Source organism: Dermacentor andersoni, chromosome 5 (assembly GCF_023375885.2).
Source record: "Dermacentor andersoni chromosome 5, qqDerAnde1_hic_scaffold, whole genome shotgun sequence".
Lineage (NCBI taxonomy): Eukaryota > Metazoa > Arthropoda > Arachnida > Ixodida > Ixodidae > Dermacentor > Dermacentor andersoni.
In genome coordinates, this window is record NC_092818.1 from 91,699,779 (window position 1) to 91,715,478 (window position 15,700).

The window sequence follows — 15,700 nt, forward strand, 5'->3', positions numbered from 1 at the left end:
CAGCAAACAAGTGGTTACATCGCTTTGGTGTATCAATGGTGAATCACATTATACCATACTTTGCATGCAAGCAACAGCAGGTGACCTACACAAGCACTAACGTTTTGAGCACTTTTTACCAGACAAACTAAGTTTTACCGCAGAAGCGGTTTTCCTCGAGGCCTTCAGCAAACTCGTTTCACGGAAATTACGTCATACCTCGTATTGTTCAACACAGGACCACACATATAGGCTGTTTCATTTTAGCTTATTCATAAGTTTCACAAATCGCCCGTAGCAGATCAACTTACTTCTAGTCCTTGAGCTGAATTACTCATACGCGGCCATTACTTGCACGAGAAATCAAAATACCTATTCTACTAATTAACTATAATTCACTACCTAACTTCTCAGTTATTTACTTTATGGTATATATTGTAATTTACGACTAGTAGCTGGTGAGTTTGCAAGACGTATCCACTTTGAAAGAATTTTCAGGATGACGCTAGTTTGGAGATATTTATTCCCAAAGCCTGCAACGAAATGTTCGAGCATCCCACATACTTTTGTTATTCAATGCATAAAACACCCTTCTGTAAAAAAAATTCAGACCAGAACTCTACTGTAGTTGCCTTAGTTTGCGTAATCATTGTGCCACTTCCTCATTTCCACGTAGCCCAGCGTCATTATCAATCCTACGAAGCTTGATCCGACCAGTACAAACACTTATCAAGCCTTATCGGTCGTTATCAACCATATCGGACAATATCCGACCCTTATCAACCCTTATCTGTTGTTATCATTCTTATGGGAATCGATACGACCCTTATCAGCACTTATCGGTGATTATCAATCTCATCGCAATTGATCCGAACTTTATCAACCCTGATCTGTCTTTATCAATGTTACCGGGCATGATCGTACCCTTATCAACTCTTATCGGTCCTTATCAATTTAATTTGACTTGATCCGACCATTATCAACTCTTATCACTCCTCATCAACCTTATCAGGATTGCTCCAACTATTATAAGCCCTATCACTCTTTCGAACCTTGTCATTCCGCGCGGAATTATTATCAACCGTGATGCGACCCACACAGCCCCTCACCACTCCTTATCATCTTTTGAACTCACTGACTGGTTATCTGTCTGTATTGCGCGACGCGAAGCGCATGAGCCCTCATATATCCGTGGCATTTCGGCCGGTGAAGGAATGTTCCAACGGAAGGCGCATCATACAACCACCTAAACGCACCGGGCATGTAGCGGGATTTTCACAAAATCAGAATTTTCCGAATGTCATCACTGCTCTAAATCGGGTCTGCATGTGGTCTCAGAGATAGCTTTTATTGCACCATCACCAAATGTTTCAAGAAAGTCTTCATATAAACTGTTCTCCTTTGGCATTTGCTTTAAATTGCCGGTACAACACAGTCATATGGTTCAGATATATTCACCCTCTGTGAGCATGCGTATTTAGCCCAGAAATAAAATGCGTCATGACAAACAATAAAGCAATGTTTCATTGTTTCGGGTTGGTTGCAATGTTAGCAATTTGCATGCCAGGGTACATATAATCCTTTTTCATGACGCCATGTTTTAACTCGCCGGGTGGAAGTGTGCAGCTTAACGAAAAATGTTTTCGCTACTGGCGCTGTATACATTGTACGCACACGGCAAAGAAGATCTTGACCAAATAGAGACAGGTACCGCTTTCTTTCCCCTTCTTTTGGGGGAGGGGGACATGTTGCAAAGAACTTTCTGAAAAGAACTTCCTCTCACATCTTACGGTTTCCGGTTCCTTCCTTGCAAAAACACAATCAGTAGTACACCTGCATGCCACCCGCAGAAATTCTCAAACCGAAGTGAAACGAAAGAAGTGTATAACAACCAGTCGGACCAAGTTGAGTTCCTCCCAACAGGTTTCCAAGATTTAGCGAAGGTTTTCTTTTGGGCAAAATTACTTGTAATAGAGTAAGTGCATGACTTGGAAACGAACTGAACCAGTCATAATGGAATTTAGGTGTGTGCGCAGTGTCAGAAAGAAACTAGCGCCGCTGTGCGCAGGTCGAACGCTCCAAAGCTGGAACGAGCGCTGTTTGCTGTTGCTTCTAAATTTCTTGCGAGCAAATATACTAACAACTCAATTCGTTGAATGAGGAAGCAGCATCTTCTGCTTGCGCCACTAAATTAAAGCGTGCTATGAAAACAATATGTCGCCTCGCGCGATAACATGTCACGATCAGCTTCAGACCTTCTGAGACAGTTATCATTCCTGCTACTGTGGCTGCAGACAAGGGAACATTACCGAGAATATTTCTGCTGCTTAAAGTAATAGTAACACCAATGCTGGTGCCGAAAGCTATAAGCGAACAAAAACAAATGAAGCTTAAGCTTAAGCACGTCACTATAATTTATCAAAGCACCTGCCTAAACAAAGCCCACTCCTCAATTTGAAACGTCAACAAGATATTGAAAGCAATTTTCTGCTCGCCCGGAAGAAAAAAAAAACCCGAAGGAAGTGTTTTGTACAAATCGGTACTGTATCAGTTGTCACATTTTCGCAATGCGAAGTTTACCCAACTCGCTCTGCGGTACGCGTCGTCTGCTTCTTTAGCGAAAAGATTAAATCATACATTGCTGTCTTTTCACGGTGATGACACGCATGGTGGTACATGTCTTTCGACATCCGGTTTTCTTTTTCATTTTCAGACTTACGCGCGGCGGCATCGGGACGATTTGAGAACTACGAAGCATTCAGCGCATGCCGTGACAGGACGCCCTCTTTCGCTTCAATCTTGAACCTGTATGAGCTGTTTCTCGGCGCGGCCGCTAGGGGGCGAGCATTTAGTTGGAGTCTCGTTTTATGCTAACTCAAGAGGCAGCGCACTACCCTTTGAAGTTAGGTCAGGATGTCTTAGAACGCGAAGCTATAAAAATAAATTTAACGAAGAAGAAGACACATGTACTGTGTGTGGTGAATATGTAGAAACAATAGAGCACCTCATACTGGAACGTGATAGTATCCATCCGGATGTCGATGCGGGCACAGTCACGCTTCATGAGGCCCTGGGGTTCAGAGACAGCAATAGTCATGTAAATAAATATGCGGTGGAAATTAGCAAAAGACGATTGGAGGATTGGTGGCCCAAAAGCAGAGAGGTAACATAAGGTTAAAAGAGTATAGAAGACGTATTTAGAGAAAATGGCGAATTTGAATAACTTACAACACCGTTAAACAAAAATAAAAAGCTGAGCATGGGGGCACCTGCCATCACCCCGTTTCAATGGGGACGCTCCCACCTTCCATCCATCCATCGCCCATGGAGAACCAGCGCTGGAGTTTTCACGACACCTACAGCGCCGCCCTGGCGCTCAGAACGTTCACAACTCAGCCGCTCCCGCGGACGAAAATTGCTACTGGTAGTGGCGTTGCGTGCGCTGAAAGTCGAAGGAAAACAAAAGGACGCCGACGATACCGTTGCGTATACAAGTGCCGCAACTACGTCGGGATGAGCTAGGATGTATTCTTCTGCGTCTTTCCATCTAAACCCTACGAACAAGAACGGAGGCGGCGTAGGATACAAGCAGTCAGGCGAGCGGAGTAAGTTCCTGTCTTGTCGCCCTGTCAAGCGGTGTCGGGCTGGTTTCTAAATCGAATTTCACGTGTGTGCTTGGTTTATTCGATAGTGAAGACGGTCAGCCGTGGCAGCCAGTACCAAACAGCAGAATGTGCAGTCGGCATGTCGTCGGAAACAAAATGAGCAATAGCATGCACCATCCGGCATATGTACCAACCATTTTTGCTTCGCAATACCACCGCCAAGCCCCTTCCAATGCCACCGCACGAAGCGAACGATACGAAAAGTTTATATTATCCATTCATTGCCAAGAATTATGTGGGAGGGAAGCTGCCTTGTAATACGAGTTGTGTGCGCATACTGCCGGCGCACGCACGACTAAGCCGCCTATGTTTTTTTAAATGCGCATGCGTCTGAAGACTCGGCACTGAGATGCATCCGGTAAATGTATGTAATTAGTGCTAAATGTAGCCAGCGTTGTTACGGATCCAGCAGCGGAGCACTCAAACCCTTGCTTGCGCGAGTCAGCTGATGCGATAAAGCTTTCTTCTCCATTGACTGCTGTGGCGAAGTAACATCAGAATTTTTTATGTCTAGCCAGAGAAATATGGAATGTCTTTAGGCCAACTAATACTTCCGAAACCATAGCGCAGCACGACCGGAGCCATAGCTGCAAGATTTGCGAGGCAGGCTGCCCCGCACGCATGGCAACGGCACACGCGCAACCATTAAAGAAACACACGTGCTCGCCGCGACACACTGTGAAAAATATATAAAGCTTAAAAGGCTTCTTTCGTCATTTCTTCACTTGATGGCGCTAGCTTCTTTACGAAAACTGTCCACTTGAAGCGGTGCGAAAACGGAAACATACGAACTATAATACGGCCGCGCACGTGTGTGTCGTCTGGTCGAGCGGCTGGAATATGCCGCGTTTCGTCGCCAGGGCGGCGTGCAACGCACTCTTTTCGACGCGCCGCCTATCCAGCGCTGGTTCCCGTAGGGGAGCAGAGCGTGCGTCAACTCCACGAGCCCGCCCTTGTCTGCGCATGGCTGTCAGCGTGCTATCCGCGGGCCACGAGCCGTATTTTGGAGTTAATCTGCAGTGCGTGCAAAGGTAAACGTGAACCGAGATAAGTTTTTGAGAAGCGGTGACGCAAGAGTCAGCCTGAAGCGTTCGCTCCCCACTGCTGGTCCCCGTCAACCGGCCAGCGTTGTGACAGCGATTGCTCGCAGTCATCGAGTTATACCTATTCAGGTTTGTCTGTGTACGCCTAACATCATGTTTGTTCATTTAATTAGTAAGCCAGGTTTCACTGCAATATATACGGCCGAAGAAACCACAAACCTTACTTCATATGGTTGCCTACTTTGCTAGGAGACTTCTCTTTCTCTTTGTCTCATATTTATATATGTTTACATGATTAATAACAATCATAATATAGCTGTGAATGCCTCATGCTTGTAACTGTTTTTTTCTTTCTTTCTTTTTTATTCGGCGCTGAATAACCACGACGGCACCCGGTCGGTCTCGTCTCGTGCACCATCGAGGTGCGACGCCCGCAGAGCCACTGACAGCGCTCCTCATGTTGACAGCGCAGTGACCCACCTGGTAGCTGCTGTCAGGGGACTCTTCCTACTGCCCAGCACCAGTTTCTTGCCGGCTGTGTCGCGCCGACATGTCATACTCAGAGTATTGTTCGAGAAGTTCAAACGCAACGCTCATCCCTGTCGTCACAGCCAATGCTTCGCCCGTGGGACGAGGCTGCCAGCGTTCTTATTTTTATTTTCTGTTGCAGTATATACTTACAGCAGCGATAATTTCTGACGAGCACGCCATCGCACACCATTAACGTGTAGCGCAAAAATATTACGACATTTAGCCAAATAAAAGAACCCGCAAGTTCTGTTTCTTTTTTCTTGCGAATGCGGTTTCACGGGTTTTACAAAGTAGCATTCATATCAAAATTCATAATTAACAGTAAATCCTGGCTAACAACGAGTTTCAGCACATCACAGCTCGGGGCTAAATAACACTTTTGGATGCTCAAGTGCTCAATGGCGCTCTTCGACCATCCGGCCGAAGGGTATACGGAAACGACGCAATACGAACAAGTGTGAAAGGTAAGGTTAATTTTCGAGTAAAAGCATCCACGAAGTTAGAAAAAGCATTACTAAGTGCTTTTCGGAAATAGTATGAGAAAGAAAAGGTGGGCTAGCGCGGAGGAAACGGGCCCAACTACAGGTCTTCATATTTCAAGAGGGAGCATTATCTCGGTGCCAACTCTGGTTTCCCTATTCAAGCACACGTGAAACGCTTGAGCGATTTCATTAAATAACCCGCTTAACCTGACTTAAGCGGAAGCTTTAGCTCGGGCCCAACTCCGACGCGGCCTATTCAAATACATGTAAAACGCAAAAACGTTTTTCTGAGATAACCCCTCGACTAATTTTAATGAAATTTGTTCACTTTGAGAGAGCAAGTTAAATCCTAGTGACTGTTGGAAGCGGAATTTCGATTTAGGTCCTGAATTTTGTTACAAGAATTTTCAAAAATTTGAAAGTTTGAAAAAAGTAGAAGCGCGAATTTTACAAATCCATAGTTCTGCATCAAGAACAGATATCGTGGTACTGTGAACGGCATCTATCAGATCATTCAAAGCGTAAAAATTCGACATGACAATTTATATCTTACGTGAATTTGTTACGTTGTTTACAAGGGTTCTGCAAAAGCTGTATTTCGACATTACTCCATTTTTTTAGGTTCATGTGTAACATATCAGTTTTCTCCGCTTTAGACGTACTATCAGATGCAATTCACGGAATTGTGATATTATTTTTGCTTGCTGAGTTAGAAAGTTGTAAACTTGATAGTTTCGTTTTCAGAAAATTTTTGATATTTGCCAATTTTTTAATAAAAATTTGACGATCTAAATCGAAAAATTGAAACCAGCAGATTTTACATTTTTCTTTTAAATACAACAAACCTCGTCAAGTTTGGTGCTGCCGTTGCCGAGAAAAACGAATTCTCCTTTTGCGTATATTTAGATAGGAGCCCCCAAGCTAAAGCTTCCTCTTAAATTGAAATGAAATTTCCGTTTTCTGATTCATTGGCCGATTCATCCAATTTTTCGCCCCTTGGCCGGAATGCTTATTAGTCTCTGTAGGCTAGAGGCGTCAAAAGCAAAAACAATGCGGCGGAACCCATCTCACGATGACTGTCGACGGTAATGCGTTAGCATTGAATTAACATAGCGACGTAATGTATTGCGATTGTCGAAACGAGTTATGCATCAGGCGTGTGCTGCAGCGGTACTCCTCTTTCGCGCCTCCCTAAGAACACTCGGCGCCATCTGGCGATGCCGCCGCGAAGCCTGCGCGTGGCCTCCGAAATGCATGGCGCGCCGGTGCGTGCGAAAGCTGAGGAACTCACGTTGAACGTTGGGCTTGCTGGTATATCATGATGGAGGCAAAAGGCGTAGCGCATCAGAAACAGGACAAAAGGAGAACACAGACGACACACACGTTTGGTGCTAATGTTTGGCGTCTCGCGCCAAACGAGTGTGTCGTCTGTGTTCTTCTTTTGTCCTGTTTCTGATGCGCTACGCCTTTTGCCTCCATCTGAGAAACTCGTCATGTGGCAACCGGGCCCCTCTCGAGCGCTTCATTCCGGACACGCTGAGCTAGTCAGTGACACTGCCGGGAAGTCCGCGCATACCCAGTTCATTCATGGCCCAACTTGCTAAAGTGTTGGTATGAAGGGCGTTCACTGAAAAGCAGCACATATATGCAGCTTCACAGCACATAATATATGCAGCTTCACAGCACATAATATATGCAGCGTCATGTCCATCAATCCAGGACTGTTCTTGCGGGCGACTTTAACCTTGCTGACATAGTCTGGCCCCCAATGCATCATACGTTAGAAGCCTCTGAAATGCTGATAGACTTAATGCTCAATTTTAACCTACATCAACTGAACATCAACAGCAACAGAAATATTTAGGGATAACGCTGACATCAAAGCTCAATTGGGAAAGACACATAACTAATATTACAACTACTGCACTGCGAAAGCTATTTTATCTAAAAAGACGCCTAAATATCGCTCCAACGAACATTAAGCATCTGGCCTAGAAAACATTTGTGAGACCTATTTTAGAATACGCTAACACAATTTCGTTTCCTTACACAGCCACTAACATAGCTAAACTTGAAGCCGTACAAAGAAAAGCCGCAAGGTTCATTCATAACAAATATCGTTTTACTGACTCCCCTTCACGTCTCTTAGCTCCCTCAGGCCTCAACACATTATCGATGAGAGCGAAAGAAGGTCGACTAAAATTCCTGTTTCAAGTTCTGCACCGTCAATATAATATTGATATCACCCACTACATTTCATATTCGCAATCTAGAATAACACGGCATCAACACCAACATACGCTAACCGAGTATTCCATTTCTAATGACGCATTCAGGTACTCATTCTTTCCTCGGGTAATCAGAGAATGGAATGAACTTAACTCGTCATTAACAGCGACAAATTCTTTATCCCTGTTCGTTTCACAGCTGGAGCTCATCACAAGAGATTATTAGCGACTTCTCATGTTTGTTCCCTATTCTCTTTATGTTAAACTGACAGTACTTAGAAAAAAAATTGTATACACTTGTTTGTTTCCAAGTATTTCACGTTTTTGCTTTGTCTATGATGTGCCCCAGTTGTTGTTCAATTTATTCTGCGTTGTTTAGTGTTCTGTTGTAAACCTTATCTAGCTTATCTTTTTTTATTTTGTTGAACATCGTTCCTTTTTCATTCTTTGTGTAGCTCGCACGTGTATTTATGTACGGAAAAGAAAGTGTTCATGCCCGTCTGCTAGGCTCTCGGCTGAGAGCGGCAGTATTGTAAAATAAATAAAATGAATAAATATCCAGTGCATTTGTGACGGAGCCTGCTAATCCGTCGGGTTGCCATCCTTGAGGAACCTTGCTGACGTGGATTTGATTTCGTTCAGCATCGGAGAAATTGAAGGGATTTTTTTTTCGCCGTTGCAGAGCTGCACATTCTCAGCGACAGATACCCAGTACTCCAAGTCGGCGCCAGAAGGTTCGTTAAAGAGCGGCACGTATGTACACATTGTCACATGCTCAGGTGACCAAAGTAGGTCCGATGGCTGGTTTCTAACCGTGTTCCCTCAGCGTAGACATGAAAACGGTTACACACGCACACGGGCGCATGCACGTGCACTCACACACACACACACAAAATGTGCTCGAAGTACTCTAAGAATGCTGACGCATTAAAACAAAGAAATGAAGATTCCAAAGCTGAGAGTTCCGTCATGGCCGTAGTGGGTTGAGCCATAACACCAGGCGCCAGACGAAAACAAACCAATTAATACGAGAAATATAAGAAGAAGAAGAAGAAGTCGAAGAAGAAACCATAAGCTTGAAGCACGACGCGAATATTTTCTTTTCGCAAGCCTTATAAAGCAATCAGCAATCTCGCGTTGACCATCCTTCCGTCTTGAGCAACTGGCGAGATGGCGGGCAAGCCACCGCCAACCTTCAAAGAACTGGAGGAAATCATAGCCTAGGACAGCCAGCGGCTCGTCAAGGTAGGCACTCGGCTGGCATTCAAAGCGCGTGAGCTGGATGAATGAATCGAAGAAGAACAGCGTCGGAACAAGGATAGCCAGGCGCTTCTGAAGCTACTCGAGGAGGCCAAGAAACGGGAACTGCACGTCGACAGCAAGGGCCTGCAGGCTGCTAGCGCGCAGGGAAGACCCAAAGCCTCGCTCGAACCTTCCCTCAAGACAGCCGAGGAGGAAATGTCGCGGTCCAAACCGGAGCCGTCATCCGTGGGTAAGAAGAAAGCTGAGAGACCAGTCAGTCCACGGACAAGTAAGCAGCTCCCTTTCACTTTGATTATACATCGCGAGATATTGAAAGCCAAGTGCGTCGCCAACACACCACCTTAAAGCCGATGTATTGTAGCTCGGTGGCATCTATACTAGCCTTTTTTCGTGTCGTTAGTCTGTCACAGTCCCCTTGACTTGCACACAGGTTATTCAAAAGTGTTGTGTTACTACGAGCGCGTAAATAAATACAGACTTTGCAGTTGGAGGACCACAATTAGGAGCACGTTATACTTCATTCTGTCAAGCCTGGTCACATTTTACATGTTGGCTAGTCAATGGACGTCTACTTAAAACACGAAACTGGCATAGGTTGGTGTACTCCCTCCCTTACTCATACTTCTTTCAGGCCGAGTTCACGGACGTGGGATAGAGTGTCAGTGAGTGACGAAAGGTGTGGTTCGATGTGAACTAGAATGAGTGCCGATGAGGTTGAATGGAAATGACTACGAAGAGGACTGTATGCTGTTTAACGTGGGTGTCACCAAAATTCAGTGACAGTGAATTAAACGTGACTGTCGACGAGTGTGAGTGGACGCGAGCATTAGCGGGTTGCGGTAAATGTGGATGAAAGTAACTATGAACGTGAGCGAGCATTGGCGAGTATGTGGGGGTGCATGTGAGTGTGCGAGTGACTACCGATTATGGTGAGTAGGCGCGACTGTGAGCATACAGCTCGAAAAAAGAAATACTCGAGAGTGAGCGTGAGGAAGTGCACACTTATTCTGACGGCTAATGAGCGAAAGAAATGTCGCATTCTTGAAGCCGTATCACTGCGCAGCATCTCAATGAAAATAGCCCCAAAGCACTTTTGACTGGACAGCTGTTCTTGTTTATTCTCGACGTGTCCTCTATTGAAATAGCAAAAATCGACTTTTTGTCTGTGGAGGCATTTGCCAATTGCTTCGCTCGCTTTTTCAGACGATTATGTTTTCGAGATATTAGTCAAAAGTGGCTCTGCAGAGCGTCTGGCTTTGGACCCTTTAGACCTGGGGCAGGAGTCTGGGGTGCTAACCCCAGCTTGTTCCTTTTTTTTCTCTCTTTTTTGTGCTGGTGTAACCCACACCTTCAGCGCAGGTGTGACTAAAAGCAGGTAGCTGGGGTTCGTGGCCGGGACATTTCTACAACCTAAAACATTGCCAAAATCTGAACCAGTTGGGGCTTATTCATTAAATATTTTCAGCTGGCCTGTGTGAGAGCTGTCTCTTCGAGATGCATTTTTTTGCTCTATCCAGCTCACCATTTTACCATTCCATACGCACCTATCTTCGGGATTCAAGGGCCGATGTTTGAGGAAGGATATGATAAAACTGACATCCGGCCCACCAAATCAGGCCGGACGGGGTGAAGACAGGACATTGTTGTTGTCAGTTCTGTGACAGTAATTGAGCAGAGGTGCAGATTTATTGCGGACAGGTGCAGCTCAAATTATTCCTTCAGCGTTACTCCTTTTATTTGTTCTGCTTGTATGCTGAGATGCTGGTAAGAATTATTCCTAGTTTAGTATTCTTGCTGCGCAAAAGCAGTGTTTTCAAAAGCAGTGAGCTGCGTTTTTCGGCAAACTTCTATTTCTCTTAATGGAAAGCCCGTTATTGAAATTGTGTTAGATTAAAAATTTTGTATGCGCTTGAAAACATGCAAGAGATTGAAAGTATGCTACGTATCTACAAAGGATAGCAGTACGACGTCTTTGGAAAAAGGGGTAGCACCACAACCTTTTTGGGACGGCTGGTCTACCAGCTGAAAAAACGTGCAAGAGACTTGCAGATGACTGAATGGAGGCTGAATAACGGACGATTAGATGCACTATTGATTAGAAGGATTAGATCATTCTTTTTTCCACAGCTCGTTGCGTCGTCCTCAACTTAAGTAGAACCCTTTTCGTAAGCCTCCAGGTTTCTGCCTCGTACGTGAGTACTGGTAAGACACAGCTGTTATACACTTTTCTCTTGAGGGATAATGGCAACCTGCTGTTCATGATCTCAGAATGCCTGCCAAACGCACCCCAGCCAATTCTTATTCTTCTGATTATTTCTAATACACAAGTACGAAGAAATACGATGACTCCATCACATTTGCTGTCAGTAGGAAGGCGTAATAAAAGAGACATCAGGATATGTCACACAAGCAAAAGGAAACAATGAACGCATGACATTACAAGTACGTCTGTACTGCAGATAAGGAATCGGGAGTGGTTGAATTGACCACGCTTTGCGGAAGGGCATTCCATTCGCGAATTGTTATGGGCAGGAAGGAAGAAAGATATGCGCTTGCTCTAGCATGCGGCAAGAATATTGTTTGATTGTGCTTGCCTCTGTCCAGTCGCGATTTATAAAATTGCATGTAGTTGTCAAATTTCATTTTAGTGTGGTTGTTGTTTGTAGACGGTGCATTTTGCGACGAGTTTCTAATGTCTGGAGCCCAGATCGCAATCTTAAATCGGTGACGGAAATGCGCCAATCATAAGCATGTAGATAAATCTAAGAGATTTTTTGGGGGCGGGGGTGCTCTTTCAATAATGTCTATACCAGTCTTTCTGTGAGGGTCCCAGACAATATCTACATACTCGCGTATTGGCCTAATAACTGTCTTATATGCTGCTAATTTGGTAGCACTAGTGCAGATTTTTAAACGGTGCTTTAATAACCATAACTTTTTCGTTGCTGCCGAGGTAACAGACCTTACATAAGCGTTATAGCTCATCTTAGAATCAATTGTAATTCCAAGATATGTGAATTCTTCTACTTGTTTAATATCCATATTACTTATCATGTAGGTGCGAATTAGCGGATTTTTTTTACGTGTAATGACCATGCGCGCGCATTTCGAGATGTTTAGAGTCATATGCCTGTAGATACACCAGTCGTGTATTGCTATTAGATAGTCGGTTAAGCTAGATTGGTTATCCACGGATTTAATGCTCGATTCAACAATACAGTCGTCCGCAATTCTGCTCAATTTTTGCTCAAAGAACCATTACTCGTTATATTTGGCGTCCAATTTAGTATGTGAACATGCACCGTGTAGCTTTTAGGTAAGGCATTAGCTCTGTCGCATTTAGCACAATACCTTCACACGCTATGTCATTTGAATTCTAATTGAACTGCTCCCTGTTCTATGGCTCACGGTGACCCACATTTGTCTAGTGCATAAAATGAAATAAGAAAGGTTCAAAATTTTTCGGAAGGAACAAAGATACCTCCGCCTCTGGAAATGGGGATCGCTCATACAGAGAACATGACATTCGGTGCCTTCAAATACAGTTTTGCCATCACGAAAGCTAATGCGGTTCTTACGCCGAGCAACCAGTAGCGGCGATGAGAACTTCACAGACATGTCTATGATGAGAACAAAATGCATGGTGCACCAAACACATTCTAGCATCATGTGTAATGCTTGGCTGTATGGATGACAACAATAGCAACGAAGACGATGACAATACTCTTACCAGATGCACGACAGAAAACATTCGCAGTATTAATGCATCAGGCTAACGTAAGCTTTGATTTAGGGAGGGACAGCAAAAAGCAAATAGTAGGATTCAAGCAGACATCCTTAGACAACAATTATTTCCCTCCGGCGCATCTTTTCAAAAAAGATCATGTTGTATTGCATGCAACTGTGCTGGTTCATCGAATACAAAAGTATTCTTGTCAGCTGACTGATCATAAGCGTTAGAGCGAAACAGCTTATGTTGTCATGAACCAGACGAAAGTGCCTCGTTAATTATATTTCTTTTTTTGCTTGCCTTCTGATGACTGTATTATGGCGACGAAATTGCGACGATGACATTGCAACGGCAGCAGGATGACAATTTAATGGCGACAGCATGATTACGGTGGCGTCGTGACAACGTCGGACGCTTTAAATTATTATAAAGGCATGGTTATTAAGAGCGGAGAAACGAAGCTTGATATATAGATAGACAGAATGTGGCTTAAGTAGACTTGGAATGCTAATCATAATAAAACAACTACTCCTGTACACACTGCTACTCCTGAACAAGTTCCAATGGCCGAGCCGAGGAACGCTGTGGAACTACTTACCGATGCGCAACTGTGCACGACGTTATACATTTACTGTGAGGCAAAGAGCGACGCGCAACGACATGATTCATTATGACAAGGTATCGAGGTGAGGGAGAAAGCCCCCCCGACTTGCATTTATTCTCTTCCACTGCTTTTTCCACGTTCTCTATAAACTCGGGAAACAAGAGGGTGGCACATACACTTAGTGCTTCCTGAACACAACGAGGAGGAATCACCACTCACAGCTGCAGCTGTCAATGACAACGACACACGGCGTACGGGCCTTTAAGGTGCAAGATGCAACTGAGAGTCGGAGCTATGCTAGTTCATGTACAACTCGAGTTGTTTGGTTAGCTGATTCGTGATTACTTTCAAACGCACCAGAGAACTGGCAATACAAATGAGGAGATGTCAAGACGATCTCAAGGCTCCTTCACGTCGTGCTGATGTCTCCCTATTCATTAATAGCGCAGTCAGTGCAAGTAGAGTTCCATAGCGACTCACCTCACAATGCTGCAATGAAGGTCACCTATAATAGCTCCGCTAATAAAAAAAAAGAGCGGGGGGGGGGGGGGGGGGCTACATACTAAAGGTGACTACTCTTGAATGACAAGGCAAGAGAAACTGCGGAGGACTGATTCAAGAAGATTCGAATGCCAGCAAGAAATGACCGATGGCGAAATTTCGCCCGCAGAAGCAGACGACACGCGGACTGTAAAAAACGCATTACAAGATGAAAGGTTGCCATGTAAAAAATTGGACGAGCGTCGATAATGGATATCTAAACTGCACTGTTGCAAATACAAGGAAGAGAGAGAGACTTTGAAAGAAGACAAAGAGGTTGGCCTGAGCTAGCGCGCCCTAGCTTGCTACTCTGCACAGGAAGAGAGGGAATGGGGATATAAAGGTGTGATGAGAGATGATGATGAAATAGAAAGAGGGATGCACAACAGTGAAAGCAAGTTCAACATTTTGATGATAAACATTCAGAAATATCTTCCATGAAGCCACTGCCGGGTTCTATATCTTGTCTGTAGACACTAGTTAAAGTGAACCTAGAGATAAAGACGCTAAGAGCAAGCCGGTGTGTGGTCCTCCCCTGCGTGAGCAGCACAGGCGCCAAGCAAAAACTTTACAGCATGAAAAGAGCTGCGATAAGCGGCTTCAATATGGCGAGCACCTGCATAGTGCTATAAGCGGCCGGATCCTGGAGACCGCAGCGAATCACGCGCATTGACTCTACCAGGTGTTTCAGCCTTTTCTGAACGCTTTCCTTCTCATTATATCTATCTCCTTGCTTGCCCGTTGTGTCGCTGATTTCATTGACCCTATCAATCTTGGGTTCATGGCGCAGAGGACCACTAGGGCCCGCTATCATCGCCGTAGGTCTAAAGGGTAGCAAAGGCCATTCTGTGTCTGTATCAGCCGATGGAGACGAATATCCGCTGCGTACTTTCACCGACCTTGAAGTACAAAGTTCTGCACGTGTAAATTACGCAGGAAAAACTGAGCACCACCTAGTAAAGCTAATCGGGAGCGAAGCAAAAATAAGGCTTGAAAAGTAAAAATGTGAACAGTTCCCCATTAATATACCTGTTGCGTCCTTGAAAAGATTGTGAAATAGAGCAGGTTTCTCCAACAAACTCCAATATATGGAACACACATGCTGCCACAAGAGAAATTCAAGAGCGCGCAAAGCAAGTTAGCAACCTCTGTTTAGCTAACAGAGGTTGGCTAACAGAGGTTAGATTACCATTTTAAGCACTTAGATTAGCGTTTTCAGCATTTTTTTCACGTATAGTCAACGGTGCACATAACGCAGAACAATGTTGAATGTCAATGGCAGATTCGACACCGGCATTCATCTACAGCGCTCAACGTAGCATTCTCCTTTTGGTATAGAGCAACGTCTCAAATTGCGGGATTGTACCCCAAGGCGCGCTGTTCGGTCGGGAAAGCAAGAGAGAACAAATGCTAAAACTGTTCCGGAGTGACATTGGTTCTAAGAGTTCTGTTCAGATGCACTCTACCGGCTTTGGAGCAGAGTGCCTGGGCTATTTCGTGGCAGGATCTCTGCTCGACATTTGATATCGGTCAACCATCAGAACCCACGGCAAGACCTCCCAGTCTGCCAATAAAATGACCTGCCAATAGAATGACCGGCCCCGAAAGCAGCTGCCGTGTTTCTCCTGCAGCGCT

At 44.7% G+C, this 15,700-nt stretch overlaps 1 protein-coding gene across 1 annotated transcript in view; it reads left to right on the forward strand.

The window, feature by feature from the left end:
• The first annotated feature begins 9,098 nt into the window (after positions 1-9,098).
• Positions 9,099-15,700, forward strand: part of LOC129384887 (uncharacterized) — a 32,554-nt gene continuing 25,952 nt past the window's right edge. The window contains exons 1-2 of the mRNA XM_072288336.1: positions 9,099-9,105; positions 9,226-9,459. Coding sequence (XP_072144437.1) covers positions 9,099-9,105; positions 9,226-9,459 — 241 coding nt within the window. The remainder of the gene's footprint in view (positions 9,106-9,225; positions 9,460-15,700) is intronic.